This window comes from Pithys albifrons, chromosome 1 (assembly GCF_047495875.1).
Source record: "Pithys albifrons albifrons isolate INPA30051 chromosome 1, PitAlb_v1, whole genome shotgun sequence".
NCBI classification, from domain to species: Eukaryota; Metazoa; Chordata; class Aves; order Passeriformes; family Thamnophilidae; genus Pithys; species Pithys albifrons.
Window position 1 is genome coordinate 18,896,147 of NC_092458.1, and position 14,538 is coordinate 18,910,684.

At 39.4% G+C, this 14,538-nt stretch overlaps 1 protein-coding gene across 2 annotated transcripts in view; it reads right to left on the minus strand.

The window, feature by feature from the left end:
- Positions 1-857: 857 nt before the first annotated feature.
- The window catches only part of GRTP1 (growth hormone regulated TBC protein 1), a 32,635-nt gene continuing 18,954 nt past the window's right edge, over positions 858-14,538 (minus strand). Inside the window, exons 6-8 of one of the 2 annotated variants that reach the window (XM_071571875.1) lie at positions 3,711-3,883; positions 3,407-3,592; positions 858-1,388 (exon numbers count right to left, since the gene is read on the minus strand). In XM_071571875.1, coding sequence (XP_071427976.1) covers positions 1,299-1,388; positions 3,407-3,592; positions 3,711-3,883 — 449 coding nt within the window. In that variant the 3' untranslated portion in view covers positions 858-1,298. The remainder of the gene's footprint in view (positions 1,389-3,406; positions 3,593-3,710; positions 3,884-14,538) is intronic. The other variant, XM_071571961.1, reaches the window with a different exon arrangement.

A 14,538-nucleotide genomic window follows, 5' to 3' on the forward strand; every position in this document is an offset into this window, starting at 1 on the left:
TCCCTCCTGCAGTCAGGCTTTTTGGTGTTTACAGTACTGGCTCTGCAGGACAGGAATGGAGGCACATGGAAACACTGCCCACAACACTCCTTCTCGCAGAGAGAACACATGGCAGCCAGGCTGGTTATACCTTGGACCATCTGCACTGTGACCTTGAAGGTACCTGGAAACTGGATTTTGCCAGTGGTGAATAATATTTCCAATACCTGGTGACATACTTGGAATATGGTACTACTACCATATTTGGCCACGAGAGGGCTCTGGAGGGACAAGAAAGCAATTCCCGGGCTCCCGGCCCCAGTAGGGCTGGAAATGGCCCTGTGCCAGAGACAGGGCTGCTACCCAGGGTTAGGATAGTTAGACTTGCTTTAAGGTACAGCTTTGCACTTGGCTGTTGTCTTCCCCTGTCGAGGAAGAAGTCTGTTCATGGCTGTCTTTACAAATGTTTCTCCTCAAATGTTTAGGGACACAAGTGTGTGAGGACAGAGCAGCTGCAGTGCAATCTCAATACCCCAGCACAAAGCAGCAGTACACCCCTTACAACAAAGTGAGGAATGCTACCTCCCTCTTTCCATCAAATTACATGTTACCTCTGTGCTAGAGCTAGAAAACCCCAAATAAGTGTGTAAAATATGGTTGTAGAGGAAATTTTGCAGTACTTTCTGTATCCGTGCATGTGGTCCCTGATGCCTTTACCTGAAGAGCTGTTATATGCTGCATAAGTTAACTGCTAGGGAAGATAAAGATCACTCTCACTGCTGTCTTGCCCTGCACTTTGCCATATTTATTGAGTTCCTTAAGTGACAGGAGGGAGGAAAATGATGCTTGTGTTCTAACCAAGTACCTGCAGTCAGGAGTGGGATCACATATTTATTTTCTTTACACCAAGAAACATGTTCTGACAAATTAAATTAATTTATTTTGTACAAATGGTAGTGGTGTCACAGTTAATACAGTAATACATAATTTTATACACCTGTTTTCTTCTAATATTACAAAATGCCCTGGGATTTTTTTTTTAAGGAGTGTCCTGATATTGATCACATTCTACACTCTGAAAACACTTTAATCCTTAAAAAATAAAAACAACACACCAACAACAAACACTAACAGAACCACCACTTCCAGTTATCAAATCTGACATACAGTACAAAGTACTAACACACTTACTTGAAAGGCAGGAAAAATTGGTCAAGTGTCAGTTAACTCATGGAAAGCTTAAAGTGTGCTTTAGTCAGTGCAAATAGAGGAATGTGTCAATTGCTGTAGTATCTGACCCCCTGGTTATATCTGGTGAGTTATCCCTGAGAAAGCAACTTCTCCCTGCAAGTCTCTCGGAGTTTGTTGATTGTTGTCATGGACAAGCTTCCAGGGTCTGTGAATATTTTCTGAGGGCAAAAGGAGAAAAGTCTTAGTTATAAAAATGCTGGCTTTGGACAACATGCTGGAATTCTCAGATAATTCTCTGAAGTGTGAAATCCCTGCTTTGATGCCCATACTCTGAAAATCCTTACAGCTGTTTGGCCTTCCCATTACAGGGTCATATCTTTATCTACTCTGCTGTAAAGACAGGTTAAACAAGTGTTATAAGTTACACAAAAGCAGCAATACAAAATCTGATTTGAATGTGTGTCCCATCAGAATTATTTTCGAAGGCAGTGGTGGGGGTAGAAGGCATGTTTAGAACATACTAAGCTGTCCTGGGTACTGCTACAAAGCACGAGGGCACTTCTCATGTGGTGCTGGCAGTAGGAGCTCAGGCTCTGGAACATCCATAAATGAGTATGTCCCTGCAAAAAATCAGTCTTGATACCTCATTATGCTACCTTTGTTCCTCTTCTCTACCCGTCTTCCAGAGTAGTAAAATACATGGATGTAAGAACTTGATGCATTTCTAACTTTCTTTTGCTCAATACATTTCTTTCCACTACTTCACCCAAAACTTCTGAGTGAACAAAACTGTGAAGAAAGCTGCAAGTTTATGCACTTTAATCTATGGTTAAGACATGTGGGCCCCTCAGTTCTCAGGAGTTGTTAAATGACAGCTCTGGAGATGAGATTGTCACTGAACCAGTTCTAAGCAGCTTTCTGGTGAAGGGGCCTGCATTGCATTAAACTAAAAATGAAGGTTCTGTTCGTGGGGAGGGAGGCATAAAATACTCAACTGTGATCACATCTACTGGTACTAGTACCTGTACTACTGAAAAAAAACACCCCAAATCCAAACATAACAGTATGTGTTTCAAAGGTACAGAGTAAACTAACTGCCTCCAAAGCCCCCTTATTACAGTGACTAACACTGTTAAAATAAATTGCTTTATTCAGGGTAACTGCAAGAAAAAGGCGGTTGATTTTCTATAAATAGCTGCTGTAAAATTTAACGTCATTAAAGAGGGGGAGAGAAGTCCTTCAAAGACAAGTCTTAGTATCAGCCTCTTAACTGCCACGAGAACACCAGTTGACATTTAACAAAACTCTTATTCTAAACTGCTTATGGAATGGGAAAAGCCCTCCAACATCTCCCTTCTAAATTAAAGCTGAACCTATGATTTGGTTTTCCCTTTCTTCTTCAATAAAAAGACTCACAAACACCAGTAAGTTTAGCTTGTTTTTGTTCTATTTGAGCAAAAATGAAACAACATAATCAACATCCTCCTATGACAGGCCTATGCACAGAGATCTGACATGAGCATGGAACTCTTCTGGGGGCTAAAAGTCACGCTCCAGGACAGGGTTTGTGTGCACTTACCAAACAATGACAGTGGCTTTGAGCAAGTGATTTATGACTGATATTGTCCTGCTACCTTTTTGCAGCTAACCTCTTACATTTTCATGGTCTGAGTTAAGCTCCAAATCTAGTGCTTTATACTGATTTGGCACCCACTGTAATAATAATTTTTAGTTTGCAGATTGTCATAAGACTCAACTTCATGGTTTTTGTCTCGCAGTGAGAACTTGGTGCTACAATTTTGTTCTAAACAGAATGCTTTATATTCTGGCACCACAGTGATTTATCAATGCAAGTTTAAAATTCACTTTGTGCCTATTCTACAATACTCTCTTGCAGTTAATCTAAAAAATCCCACAGGAACACAATCCATAGTTCACTGAAAAAATGCAGCAAAATTATTTTCTCATTAGACTTCCTACCTTAACTGGTAAAAAGGGCAAAAAGAATTTTTCCCTGTATGACAGGTAACATAAATGCATTGCTATATATGGAGTTAGGTAATTATTTAAGAAAAGTTCTTAGAAAGTTTTGTGTTTCTATGGAAAAACATTCTTCATCATTTTGGCAATCCCAGCAACTGCATTTCTCATAATTGTACCTATATTTGCCCTGTGAAAAACATTTCTGTCAGTTTTGTTTTTAATTTGGAATGACTAAAAGCTGCAGAGAATTTACCTGCATGAAACTGTGACACTCTGTTACAAATGTTCCTTTGGTGATCTGCTTAAATTTCTCACAAATATCAGGAAAATTTGTGGCTTCCAAAATAAAAGCTTGGTGTTGCTTAATCAATGTTAAGGCCACCCGGAAGATGATCTTTGACCCTTCATAGAATAAACAATCCCATATTCGGAGGACAGTCTGCAGGAAAGGAGAGAATTCAGATTACAGAGTGATGTCCAGCAGGTAATTATTACTAAAGGAGTACAAATGAAACAATGATGAGTGTGCAGTAAAAGAGCTTTATGTTACCAATTACCTCTACTGGAAGAATGTCGATGAACAAGCATATAAACCAGCGTGACACCACAAGGGTCCACATTACTCCGTGTCTTTCCATCAGCTCTGCCACAGCTGGAACTTTCATTTTCACAAGTTCTCCCAGGACTTCCTGATCAGTTTTCAGGCCCAACATTGCAGGACTGTAATAATCTTGGAGAGAGGAAACCAAAACTCAGGAATCTGTGGGCATGATCTTTTCATGCAATTGAAGAGAATGTCCTGTGCAGCTGAGTGTATAAAAGCACATTGAGCCTATGAATCCCAAGGTGAAGTAAATTAAACAACACCACAGATCTCTGCACTGTGGTCATACGGTACTTCCCCTTCAGCCAAGGCTGATCCTCTACACAAACGTTTCATTCATGCCTACTGAAGTATCTTCTTTCTCTTTGATGTTTCTTGGCAATTCCTTCTTCCTTCCCAAGGAAGGATAATCTAGGTAGTTTTTAACTGCTAGCTTAAACTACAGAAGTCTTACTAATATTTAAAAAGTTCAATATAACCACTACCACCTCCTTCCCATATGGGGAGGCTGCACAACTCCCAATCCACACAATACCCAGACAGATAACAAAAAACAACCCAAAACAACCTGTAGCCTTTAAACTAGGTCCAGTCACAAACTGGAAATGCAAACTTCAGGATGTGTCAGCTGTGCAGGGGGTGCTGGAGGCCAGATACCCCTTCTTCTAGAGTGTGACCTAGACATTGTTACGAGTTTTTCTCTCCTTTCTCCAAGCCAAGAAAATCCCACTTTTCATAGAATAATTCCAACAGGAAGTGAATGACAAATCCATCAGGCAACATCTCTTCCTGCTTAATTTACCTGCAAGACGGGGATTGAAATTAGACCTACATGTCCTAAACTTCTGGTCACTGCACAATTAAGAACAACAGAGCACGCTCTGTCTGTCACTCACAGCCTGTTTGTCAGGGTAAGCATTTTCATTACTAAGGTACACACTGAATACCAACCATCTCAGCTCTATGAACAAGTAGTTCAGGATATACTTAAGAGAAGAAATAGACTGTTTCAGTTCATAAGGGTTCAAATGCCCCATCAAGAGACAAGAATTACACAGATGTTTAAAAAGTTAATATTTTGGGTTTATATATTGACAGTTCACTAGTGCTTTGCTGACAAGACCTGTGTTATTGACTTTATTTACAGGAAGAAATCACTGGTAATGCAAAGCACCTTTCTATGCCTTCTTTCCTTCACTGACTCTGGAAAGCTGCAGTTCAGGTTTCTCTGTCTTAGCTGGTTTCTGTCATGGTTCCTAGACACACAGAGCATAGGCCAATCGTTTATATGAAGGTGAAGGAACCAGAAAGAGCAAAGTCTATTTGCCTGAAATAATTTTAATAAAGTCTCCCAATGCTGCAAGTAAGTTTAAAAATATGTCCAAATTATGCAGTACATTTATGACCATTTTAATTTTTGTAATGAAATCACAAGAGCAGTTTAATAGTCTACTCTTTCCTGTGTCAATGGTTTTCCTGAACAGACTTCCCACCCCACAAGCTATTTGCTCTTCATTTGTCCTGTCCAAACTGCAGCACATCTACAGGAGTTTTTACTGGTGCTATGGAGCATCATATTCAACCTTTAGGAATCCAGCTTTTTGTCTGGGATCCTTTTCTTTGTTGCCACTGAAGACTGACACATAAAACTCCTCAACAGAGGTAAGAGTCACTGCCACTATATACATTCCTTTAACCATTTGCCTTTCAATTGCTTGTAGGGAAAGCTCTGAGAGCTAAAACACAAGTAATCCCATGGAAAAGTTTATTAAATCCAAATGGAGTTGTCACACCACAGCCTCAAAGCCAACACATAAACCTCTCTTTCTCCAACATGCTGTGTTAGTGTTATGCTCATTAGTGAACTGGAATGCTGGTAAAAGAAACATTCATCAGCTGAGCAAACGTTTCTTAAAATGCTACTTAATTGTAAGTGAAAACCTAATCACATCTCAAATAACTCAGAAATAACAGAACAAGCCTTTCTGCCTTTCCTACCCTTCCTCCTCCTCTCATACATCCACAAACTTTTTTCTTTTTCCTCCTCTTTCTCCTGACATATGTGAGTACTTAAAACTTCAAGTTAACACTGTTGAATGTCCTCAGGAGGAAGGACAGCAGCCCACTCGCTCTCTGCTCTGCTGCAGCCATTCGATACACTGAAACCAACAGCAGCTGCTATTTTTAATTTATACAGCAAAGTACGTGTCAGGATCCCAAGAACAGAACTGGGCACCTTCCCAGCTCTCCAAGTGCTGGCAAGCAAAAAGTTAACAGACAGGCAACGTGGATACGTCGCTCCATAAGTTACTGAAGCAGTCAGGAAGCTTTGGCATAAATTAAAATTTCATTCATGTCTGTTAGATTGTACTGCTGGACAGAAAGGAAAAAAAGAACTATTCATCTATCTGGGGCAGCCTCCTGCTGTTCCTCGTGGAGCAGGAGTCGCTCCCATGTGCCCTGGTACACAGCCCTGCAGTGCTCGGCCCTGCGCACTGGGAACCACAATTAATGAGTTAGCAAATGGCAGCAACTGAGTAGCTCCCCCAGGACACTGACTGCCAGTTCACAGCAGAAGTTAGGTTAAAAGAATCTGCATCCAAGACATTCTTACATGTAATTATTATACATTAATTATAGTTACTTTGGGTATTAATTATAATTACTACAGAAAATAATATGCAGTTATAATTTTATGTTTATTTTACTGTATATACAGTAAAATGTATACATAAACTTACGTATACATTTTATACATAAACATGTGTATACAAAGTTAGCTCCTCAAATTAGGAAAGCCAAATTTCCAAATCCTTCAGAAACATTATTCCTGGAGGACGCCATATTTGCTCTTACCCACAGATCATCTACAAGGAACACCTTTCACAATCTACAGTCCTGGTTTCACTAGGGAAAAGGATTCTGTAACTTGGTTCAGTGCCTAATTGCTTGGTAACATTTAAGCTATATGGCTCTTCTATTCCCTTCTTATTTGCTAGAGATTCCCAGTCACTAAGCCTTCTGGAAATGTCCTCTCATCAAAAATCCTGCAGCTCTCCCTTGCTGAAAATGCTGCACTGTGTGCCCTATTTTCCTAATATTTTATAATTGACTGCTCTGCCCAGAATCTCTCCCTGAAGTCAAAATATCCTTGTTTATAAACACGTCTACACAGGCTTACCTCTCCCATACAACACAAAACTTTTTCACAAGATACAGTGTGGTAAATTATTTTTACTCACCTACCATCAAACCCCATAAGCTTTATGTTCTTTCCATCTTACAAATTATTTGAAAATTCTAGATTTGCATGATCCACATTTAATTAGCATCTTAATTATTTTCCCCTCTCAGCAATCTGGCAAAATACTGAGCAGTTGATGACCCAGTACAGACCTGAGTCAGTGACTGCTCCTAATCTGCCACTTACTAATTAAAAATAGAAGAAAAAAAGTGGGCTAATTATATTGTGTATCTGTTGATCTAGATTGGTTTATAGGAAAGCCCTCTGACAATATATTATCCCCCAGAAAAAAACATAGCCAGATTGCTTCCTTTTATTCTTTGAATTGTCAAATGGAAGTGATACTCTTAATTTTTAGGTGACCACACACTGGATTACTTTTAATCACATCTTCTTCTGGAAGGCAACAAATGAAATATTGTATTATCAATTATTATTATTAACTTATTACTAAATTCCAGAAAAATGTCTAGATGAAAACCAAGTTTCAGTTTGCAACTCCACATTTTCAAGCTCTTGTAACCTGATCCTAGGCTTCCATACTTACCCCTCTGCTCTCCTTTGGGTGTGGCTTACCCACGTGCACCTGCTTTGCCTAGTCTGTTGTCCTGAGCACCTGCCTATGGATTTTGAGTGCCTTGCTAAGTTTAGGAGTGCCTGAGAGTAGCACAGGGCCATGCAGGCAGCATTCCGCATGGGATTCGCTCCGCCAAATGCCCCTTCCTCATCAAAGTCCTGACTCCAAACAGCAGCATCTCTGCTGGGATCATCAGCTTCTTCCTCTTGGAGTCAGGCACAAACAGGAAAAGCCAGATACACCAACTGCCAGGTACTTTATTGCTACAGTACAACACAGGTGAGTAGATGAAGGCACCTTTTTCCTTGTTCAAAGGGCTTTTTGTTACTAGCTGCACTGTGGCACACAGTGACTGAGCTGGAAAACTGTTCTAGCTCAGCATCTGGCAAAGAGAGGTTCCTTAAACTACACTTCACTGTCTCCCTGTCATAATAATTAGCACCTCTCTGAATTGTACCAGGATGTCCAGGACTAAGACATACCTGTCTGCTTGTGCTTCAGAGCAGTAATGAGATTTGTAGGAAATAAGGATAAAGCTTGTAGGGACTGCATGACCTTGTTCTGATACAAATAGATTAAGAGGTTCCAAAAATAAAAGTTTAAGAAGCAGTACTCTTAGAGCCTTAAATTATCTCTACAAGTCAGAGCTGCAGAAGTTAAAAAAAGAATCCTTCGAGTTTGTTGTGCATATGTCAGGTTAAATATACATACTCCTACTGGAACTAAATTCTTAAGTGTTATGAAAATACCCAAAACACGACCTCAGCTCAGCTGCTTTTCTCCCAGCATTTCTAACTATTAGTTCAAGAGCCCCACTTCAACAGAGTAATTTGCCTTGGTGGTCCAAACAAAACCGAAAAATTAAAAATTAACTGATTTAACTTTTCTTACAATCAAAAGCAAGGTAAAATATTAACAAAATGTAAAATATTAACAAAACAGTGTTTGTAATGTCCATGAGAGTTCTCTGTGTGTGATGATGATGATAACATTCTCTCCCCTCTCCCAACAGAAAAAGTAGTTTCTTTTTATACCAACATGCAACATTCAAAAGCATCTCCATTTGCTACCAGACTTAACTGGAATCCAGAAGAAACAAATAAAGCAGGTCTAAGTGCTGGCAGGCAAAATCAGAGGTTTCCATGAACGGAACTGGCCAACTTCGTGAAAAGCCCTCAATTTTACAATTTTCTACATTTCAAGTCAAAACAGGAACAGATTCCACCATGCTCACTTGTGGGAAAATATCCTTTCTAGTAATCCTTTACTTTAAAACTTACCATTTTTAATGTCTTTTAAGTATCTACATCATAAGCCTGGCATAGAAAGTTGAACAAACTACGTTTGGGAAGAAATCAGAAAGCCAAAACAGGAAAATGAGGAAACCCAGAAGTACTGCCAATTCTTTCTGCAATATCAAGCCAGAGTGACTCCCTGCAGATGTCCTGGCCAGAGCAATATCCTGCAGATATGTGGTTAAATGGCAAGCTAAAAACTTTTAACTATGTTATTTTTAAAACACGAGTTTCTAATCCTTCAAGGAGCTGAAAAAAAATTCAAACAAACCCAAAACCAGCTCAAGCCATATTTTATCTTTTCTTGCATGAAATCAAGCTGATCCAGAACTTCTGTCCTGTGGTACTGAACTCATACCAGAACTAGCAGTAGCTATATCATTCACAGCTGAATATTGGCTTTAAAAAAACTACAAGCAAGATAGATTTATTTTGGTGGCAGAACTATTTTAAAAAATTGGGACCGCAAGCATTTTATGGATGCTTATGAGTTGTGATATTGAGATTACACAAAATTTAGAGTAAGAGTGTTTTGAGGAATGACTTACTATTAATAACTTTCCAGCAAGCACAGGAAGGCAGGGGTTGTTTTTTTCTACATAAACTCATCCCATCTGCCTATATTCATCTTTTGCTTCTGGCCCCATCCTGTGGAGCAGAAAGAGCCCTTTGGTTTTCTATTTGCATTTCACACAGCACAGGGGGATTCTGAGGAGATGTAGCAGCTACCTAGCATTTGGAAACTGAAGAAGGATGCTTGTTAATTAGGAAGACAATGGAAGGGCAGACAAAGATGACATCCTTCCAGACACCACAGGGAGAAGAGAAGAAATACAAAGAAACAAGAAGACTTCATGTATAACCCCTCAGAAAAACAAACTGAAGTTAGCAGCAAGTTCACAAGCACAAATGCAAGTTTCAGACATTCCAGTTACAGAGAATGAAACTGGCTATGTTAATTATTTATGAACATATTAGCTCTGTTATGTGCTGCTCAGTAGAGACATTTGCATCATTACAAACTAGTCCTGTTTAAAATTATAGCTACCAAAATGCTCTCTTGTACCTTAGATGTAACTCCGAGCAAAATACTGTTTGTTGTCCAGCTCTTCCCTCTTCCCTCACTCCCCTTTGTATCCACCACCATTGAAATCACTCCTGTTATGGATAGTGGTTTTTTTCATAGTATCACTGAGCTGACAGACACCAAGGGACACAGAGTATTCTCCACTCGGCTGTTTCCAAACAGCCTGACTCCAGTCACTGCACTCCGTGAATTGCACCTGCCTAAAGAGTTGCACACATGGAGAAGTCTGTGGCTTATGGGGCTGACAATGGCCCCAGGAGCCAGGGCTTTTAATTCACAAAACACTTTAACAGACTTTTATCACCAGTTTCCTCAGATACAGAGGAAATTCATGAACAAGCACTAAAACCTACAAGTGCTTATCATGCCTGTTGAGGAAACAAACTAAAAAGAGAAGAGTTTACAATTGTACAGTGAGTCTTAATGGCTGATGACTTCAGCAGAAAAGGGATTCCTGGATCTGTGCTTTTATAATTCCTCCATGGGATTAGGAAGAATAGCTACTTTATCACTTCACTGCACTGACAAGATTATTCTTAACACCTCAGCACAAAACTCAGCAATTATATCCTCTCACATTTCAGAAGAGCCTCAGTGTTACATTTTCTTCAGCTCTTTACAGAAATGCTGTGGTCTCACCATAGGGATCACTGATCACATTACTTAAGACTGGGACAGAAGCAGACAGCACAAGTTGAGAGCTGGTCCAACACATACAGCTCTAGCCTGATACTGGAAGAGGGAAACAAATCCAACCCTTCAGTCTCAAGAGAAGGGAAACAAAACCCACAATCCTCTTACTTAAAGCCTGAAGAAGCTAACAAGAGAATTAATTTTAATCTTGAAGCAACAGATTTTAAAACTATAAGGGGAATAAATAAGACTTCTCCACTAGCCATAAACAGACAGCTTAGTAAAGCACTCAAGTCTTCTGAACATAAAACCCATGAAGCAGCCAAAGTCATATTTCCCAAGCAACTCTATAAAATTAAACAGTCACTTCTTGTATTTTCAGGTAGACAAGAGTAAACACTGTACACTGCCCATCATTTTCTTCATTTCCTTTACTCTCAAAGCACATCTCCTTCCAAAAACACATTCTTCATGTAGCCAACTGTGCTGCATGTGTATTATACTGTATTTTGAAACAATATCACGGCCTGCTGTCAGTGCTTCCTCATACATATTTACAAAAACCCCAACACTTAATGAAAGAGTTGAGTGATTGAAAAAAGAATAAACACATTTTTGCGACATCTTAAGTTGAAAATACAATAAATCCAGAGTAAGGACATCTTAACTGAGAAAAACACAAAGCAATCCTGGAATATATTATCCACTGAAAAGAGTGTATGTCATCTCTGTATATGACAATAGAAAAACTGAGGTTAGAAGTTGAAGAAGTGGAAAAGACATGAAAGAAAAGGTTATAAACACTACTAAGAAAAATTGAGCTCTGTAAAGAACTTCTTAATTTGTACAATTGATGCACAAAAAATGAAAAGCAGTTTACTACTTCACAGAGAAAACATACAAGGCATTATGGACTTCTCAGTATAGTAAGTGAAAGTCCGAAAAAGAAATAATACCTACAAATTAGGACAAGGCAAATTCCAATGAAATAATATATCAAGGGCTTTTACTAAGAGTAATTTATAGTTTGAGTACACTGGTGATGGAGTCCCTCTGTCAAACCAAGCCTGGGACCCTTCACAAAGCAGCCAAACAAGCCTGCTACAGAGGCAAGGATACAATGGTTTGGGTTGGAAGGGACCTTACAGATATCTTGGCTTGGCCATGAACACTTCCAGGGATGTGGCATTCACAACTTCTCCAAGTAACCTGTTCCAGTGCCTCACTACCCTCTGAGTAAAGAATTTCCACCTAACATCTAATTAAATCTCCCCTCTTTTAGTTTAAAACCATTCCCCCTTGTCCTGTCACTGTCTGCTCCTGTAAAAAGTTACTCTCCATCTTTTTTAAAAGTTCCCTTTAAGTACTGCAAGGCCACAAGGGGAGGAATTACTACTGTTGCCTCACCCAGCTTCTTGTATAGCAAATCCAGCTACATTTTCAGTTTTATGAGCCTTGGTATTTTATACACAGCTCACTTCAAGCATCTTAATACATTTTATGGGGATTTACAACTTAAAATACAAAACTGTATATTAGGATCTGCACTGAGCACATACAACCCCATCATACATTTGTCAGCCATCATATTTTGCTTCTTACTGTTAAAGTGACATATTCTCAGGAAGGCTCCATTATTAAAATTGTAATTGAACATGCAGAGCCCTGGATGACCATCAGACAGTAACAAAAAAACAAACAAAAGCTATGAGCAATGAAATAAGCTACTTGCCTTGGCTTTGCACCATTGCTCCGTTAATTCCACAGGTAAAACAGCACAACCCCTCTAACATGGAGATGGCTCTGTCAGAATTATTGTTTCAATACCAAACATGTACATTAGAGCTTTCCTAACTAGAGCCATTATCTAAAACTAAAAATCAAAATAGAACTTCCCTTCAACATGGCTATTCTGCTAAAATATGGAGCATACACTAGGTAAGCCTTGTGCTGCATGCCATGGCTTGGCCATTAATTGGTTTTCACACAGCCAAATAAGTGGTGACCTCCCAAACCCACACTTGTGTGTTTATACCACTCTGCCTACTTTCCTCCTTTGTATGCAGCCAGGGAATTCTACCTGTGATCAGTCCTGTAAGATTTCATTTGACAAGTTATTTTGCTGGTGGCTTTTGAAAGGGATGAAACTTTGATTTACTGGGGAGATAAACAGTCAAGTACCACTGCCTGCACAGACAGCCAAAGGCTGCAGGGCACCCAAGCAGTACCATGGAAGGCCCACTGAAGATACTTCAAATTCAACATAATTAAATTCTATCAGTAGAAGGCTTGCTTGCCAGAAAGAAAGAGGCATACTTGACTCTTTGGCTGAATAATTCCTGTTCCCAGTGTAAATACAGCCATATTAAGGAACACAATAGTCTTCAGCATTTTTAAACACCATGGGTGCTTTTGCATCATGACTGAAACCAAGTTTCCTCACAGAACTAAGGCTGACAGTGTGTATATTCTTGTCATATGCAGCAAACTTCTCTTTCAGACAAAACTGTAAGATTTCTACCAAGCCACTTAAATCACACCTACTATATAATGAGATTTTTCTTTTACCAATGAGGTTTGTGACTGGGGGGAAGGAAAGGGGATATGATACATAAATACAATATTTCAAAAGTATAAATACATGTATTATTTTAAAGAAAAAATCCTCATCAGTTTGTAATTCCCTCTTGCTCAAGTCTCACAAATCCCCTAGCAGTTCAGATTTGTAAGTAATGAGTATTTAAGGCTTATCACAGTTTCTAAATACAGGCACATGACTCCTTCACTCCACCTCCAGCTTAACAGGACACTGCATGCTTAATTCCTAGGTAAATTCGACTGACCTCTAATGCTCAAAGATTAATGCTGTCATCATGACAGGTGGTGAACACTAAAACATGATGGAACCCCATATTTCAAAACTCCTAATTATTCAGCCAACCAGCCAAACACTCCTGTCTCCTAGTAATAGCTGGAGTAGATGTTGTACTCAGAGATGTGCACCACTACAGCTTCACATGCAATCACAGAGGAGCTCTAAGGATGAGCAAGAATTCTGCCAACCCATGGGCCTGTAGCTGAGTGCTAATGGAGGAGGAAGATAAGCAAACAGCCCAGAACTGATCAATCTCCTGAAATTCTCTGGGTAGATGGTGCTATAAAAAAAGGTTGGTTACCAAAATTTACTTTGCAAATACAATGTCATGTATGTCACACATAGTCTTGCAAGGAGTTTTCCACACCTAAAGCACATGCATGTGGTGCTCAAGTCTTCCCTGTGAAAGGACATACTTTTCATCAGAACAGTCTCCACTGCAGCCTGTAAAGTCAGTGGAGTTCAGGTCAAGCAGTGATTTTACCCATGAAGCTAAATAAAATGCTCTGTGTGAAACAGTTCCATTCCCCTTTCAGGATTCAGGTCTTGAAAGACACAGCTGCCAAGGCTGTTCTGCACTCCCAGGTTCCCTGGTAATACTCAATTAAGGTATTCAAAGAAACAAATTATAACAAAATCAATACATGCTTAATTGCAATTAAAAGCAAACAGTGTAAACAAAAATTCTTCACAGGTTAGTGCAGCATTCTGCATTTCTCCGGTTGTCCTTTCCCTTCAAACTTGGAAGTCTGTATTATGGTACTTTAAAGAACGTTATAACATGAATCCCTCAAAAAAGGAGATACATGAGTTTGATATGTAACTATGGTATCATTCAGTTCAAACACATATCTCTTACTATGGCTAACCCTCTTGTGCAACAGTACCTTTGAGTCATGTCTCTGGCTGATAGACTTGCAAACCATAGAGAGCTCAACAGAAATGTGTTAGATATCCATTATCTCAGCATGCAGACATTTGCCATAACCAGCAGCCACTAAAGCTACCCAGCAAAGTGTCAACTTGTTTTGTATCTTGAGTCCTTGCAGATAATGCCAGTTAGTTCAGTG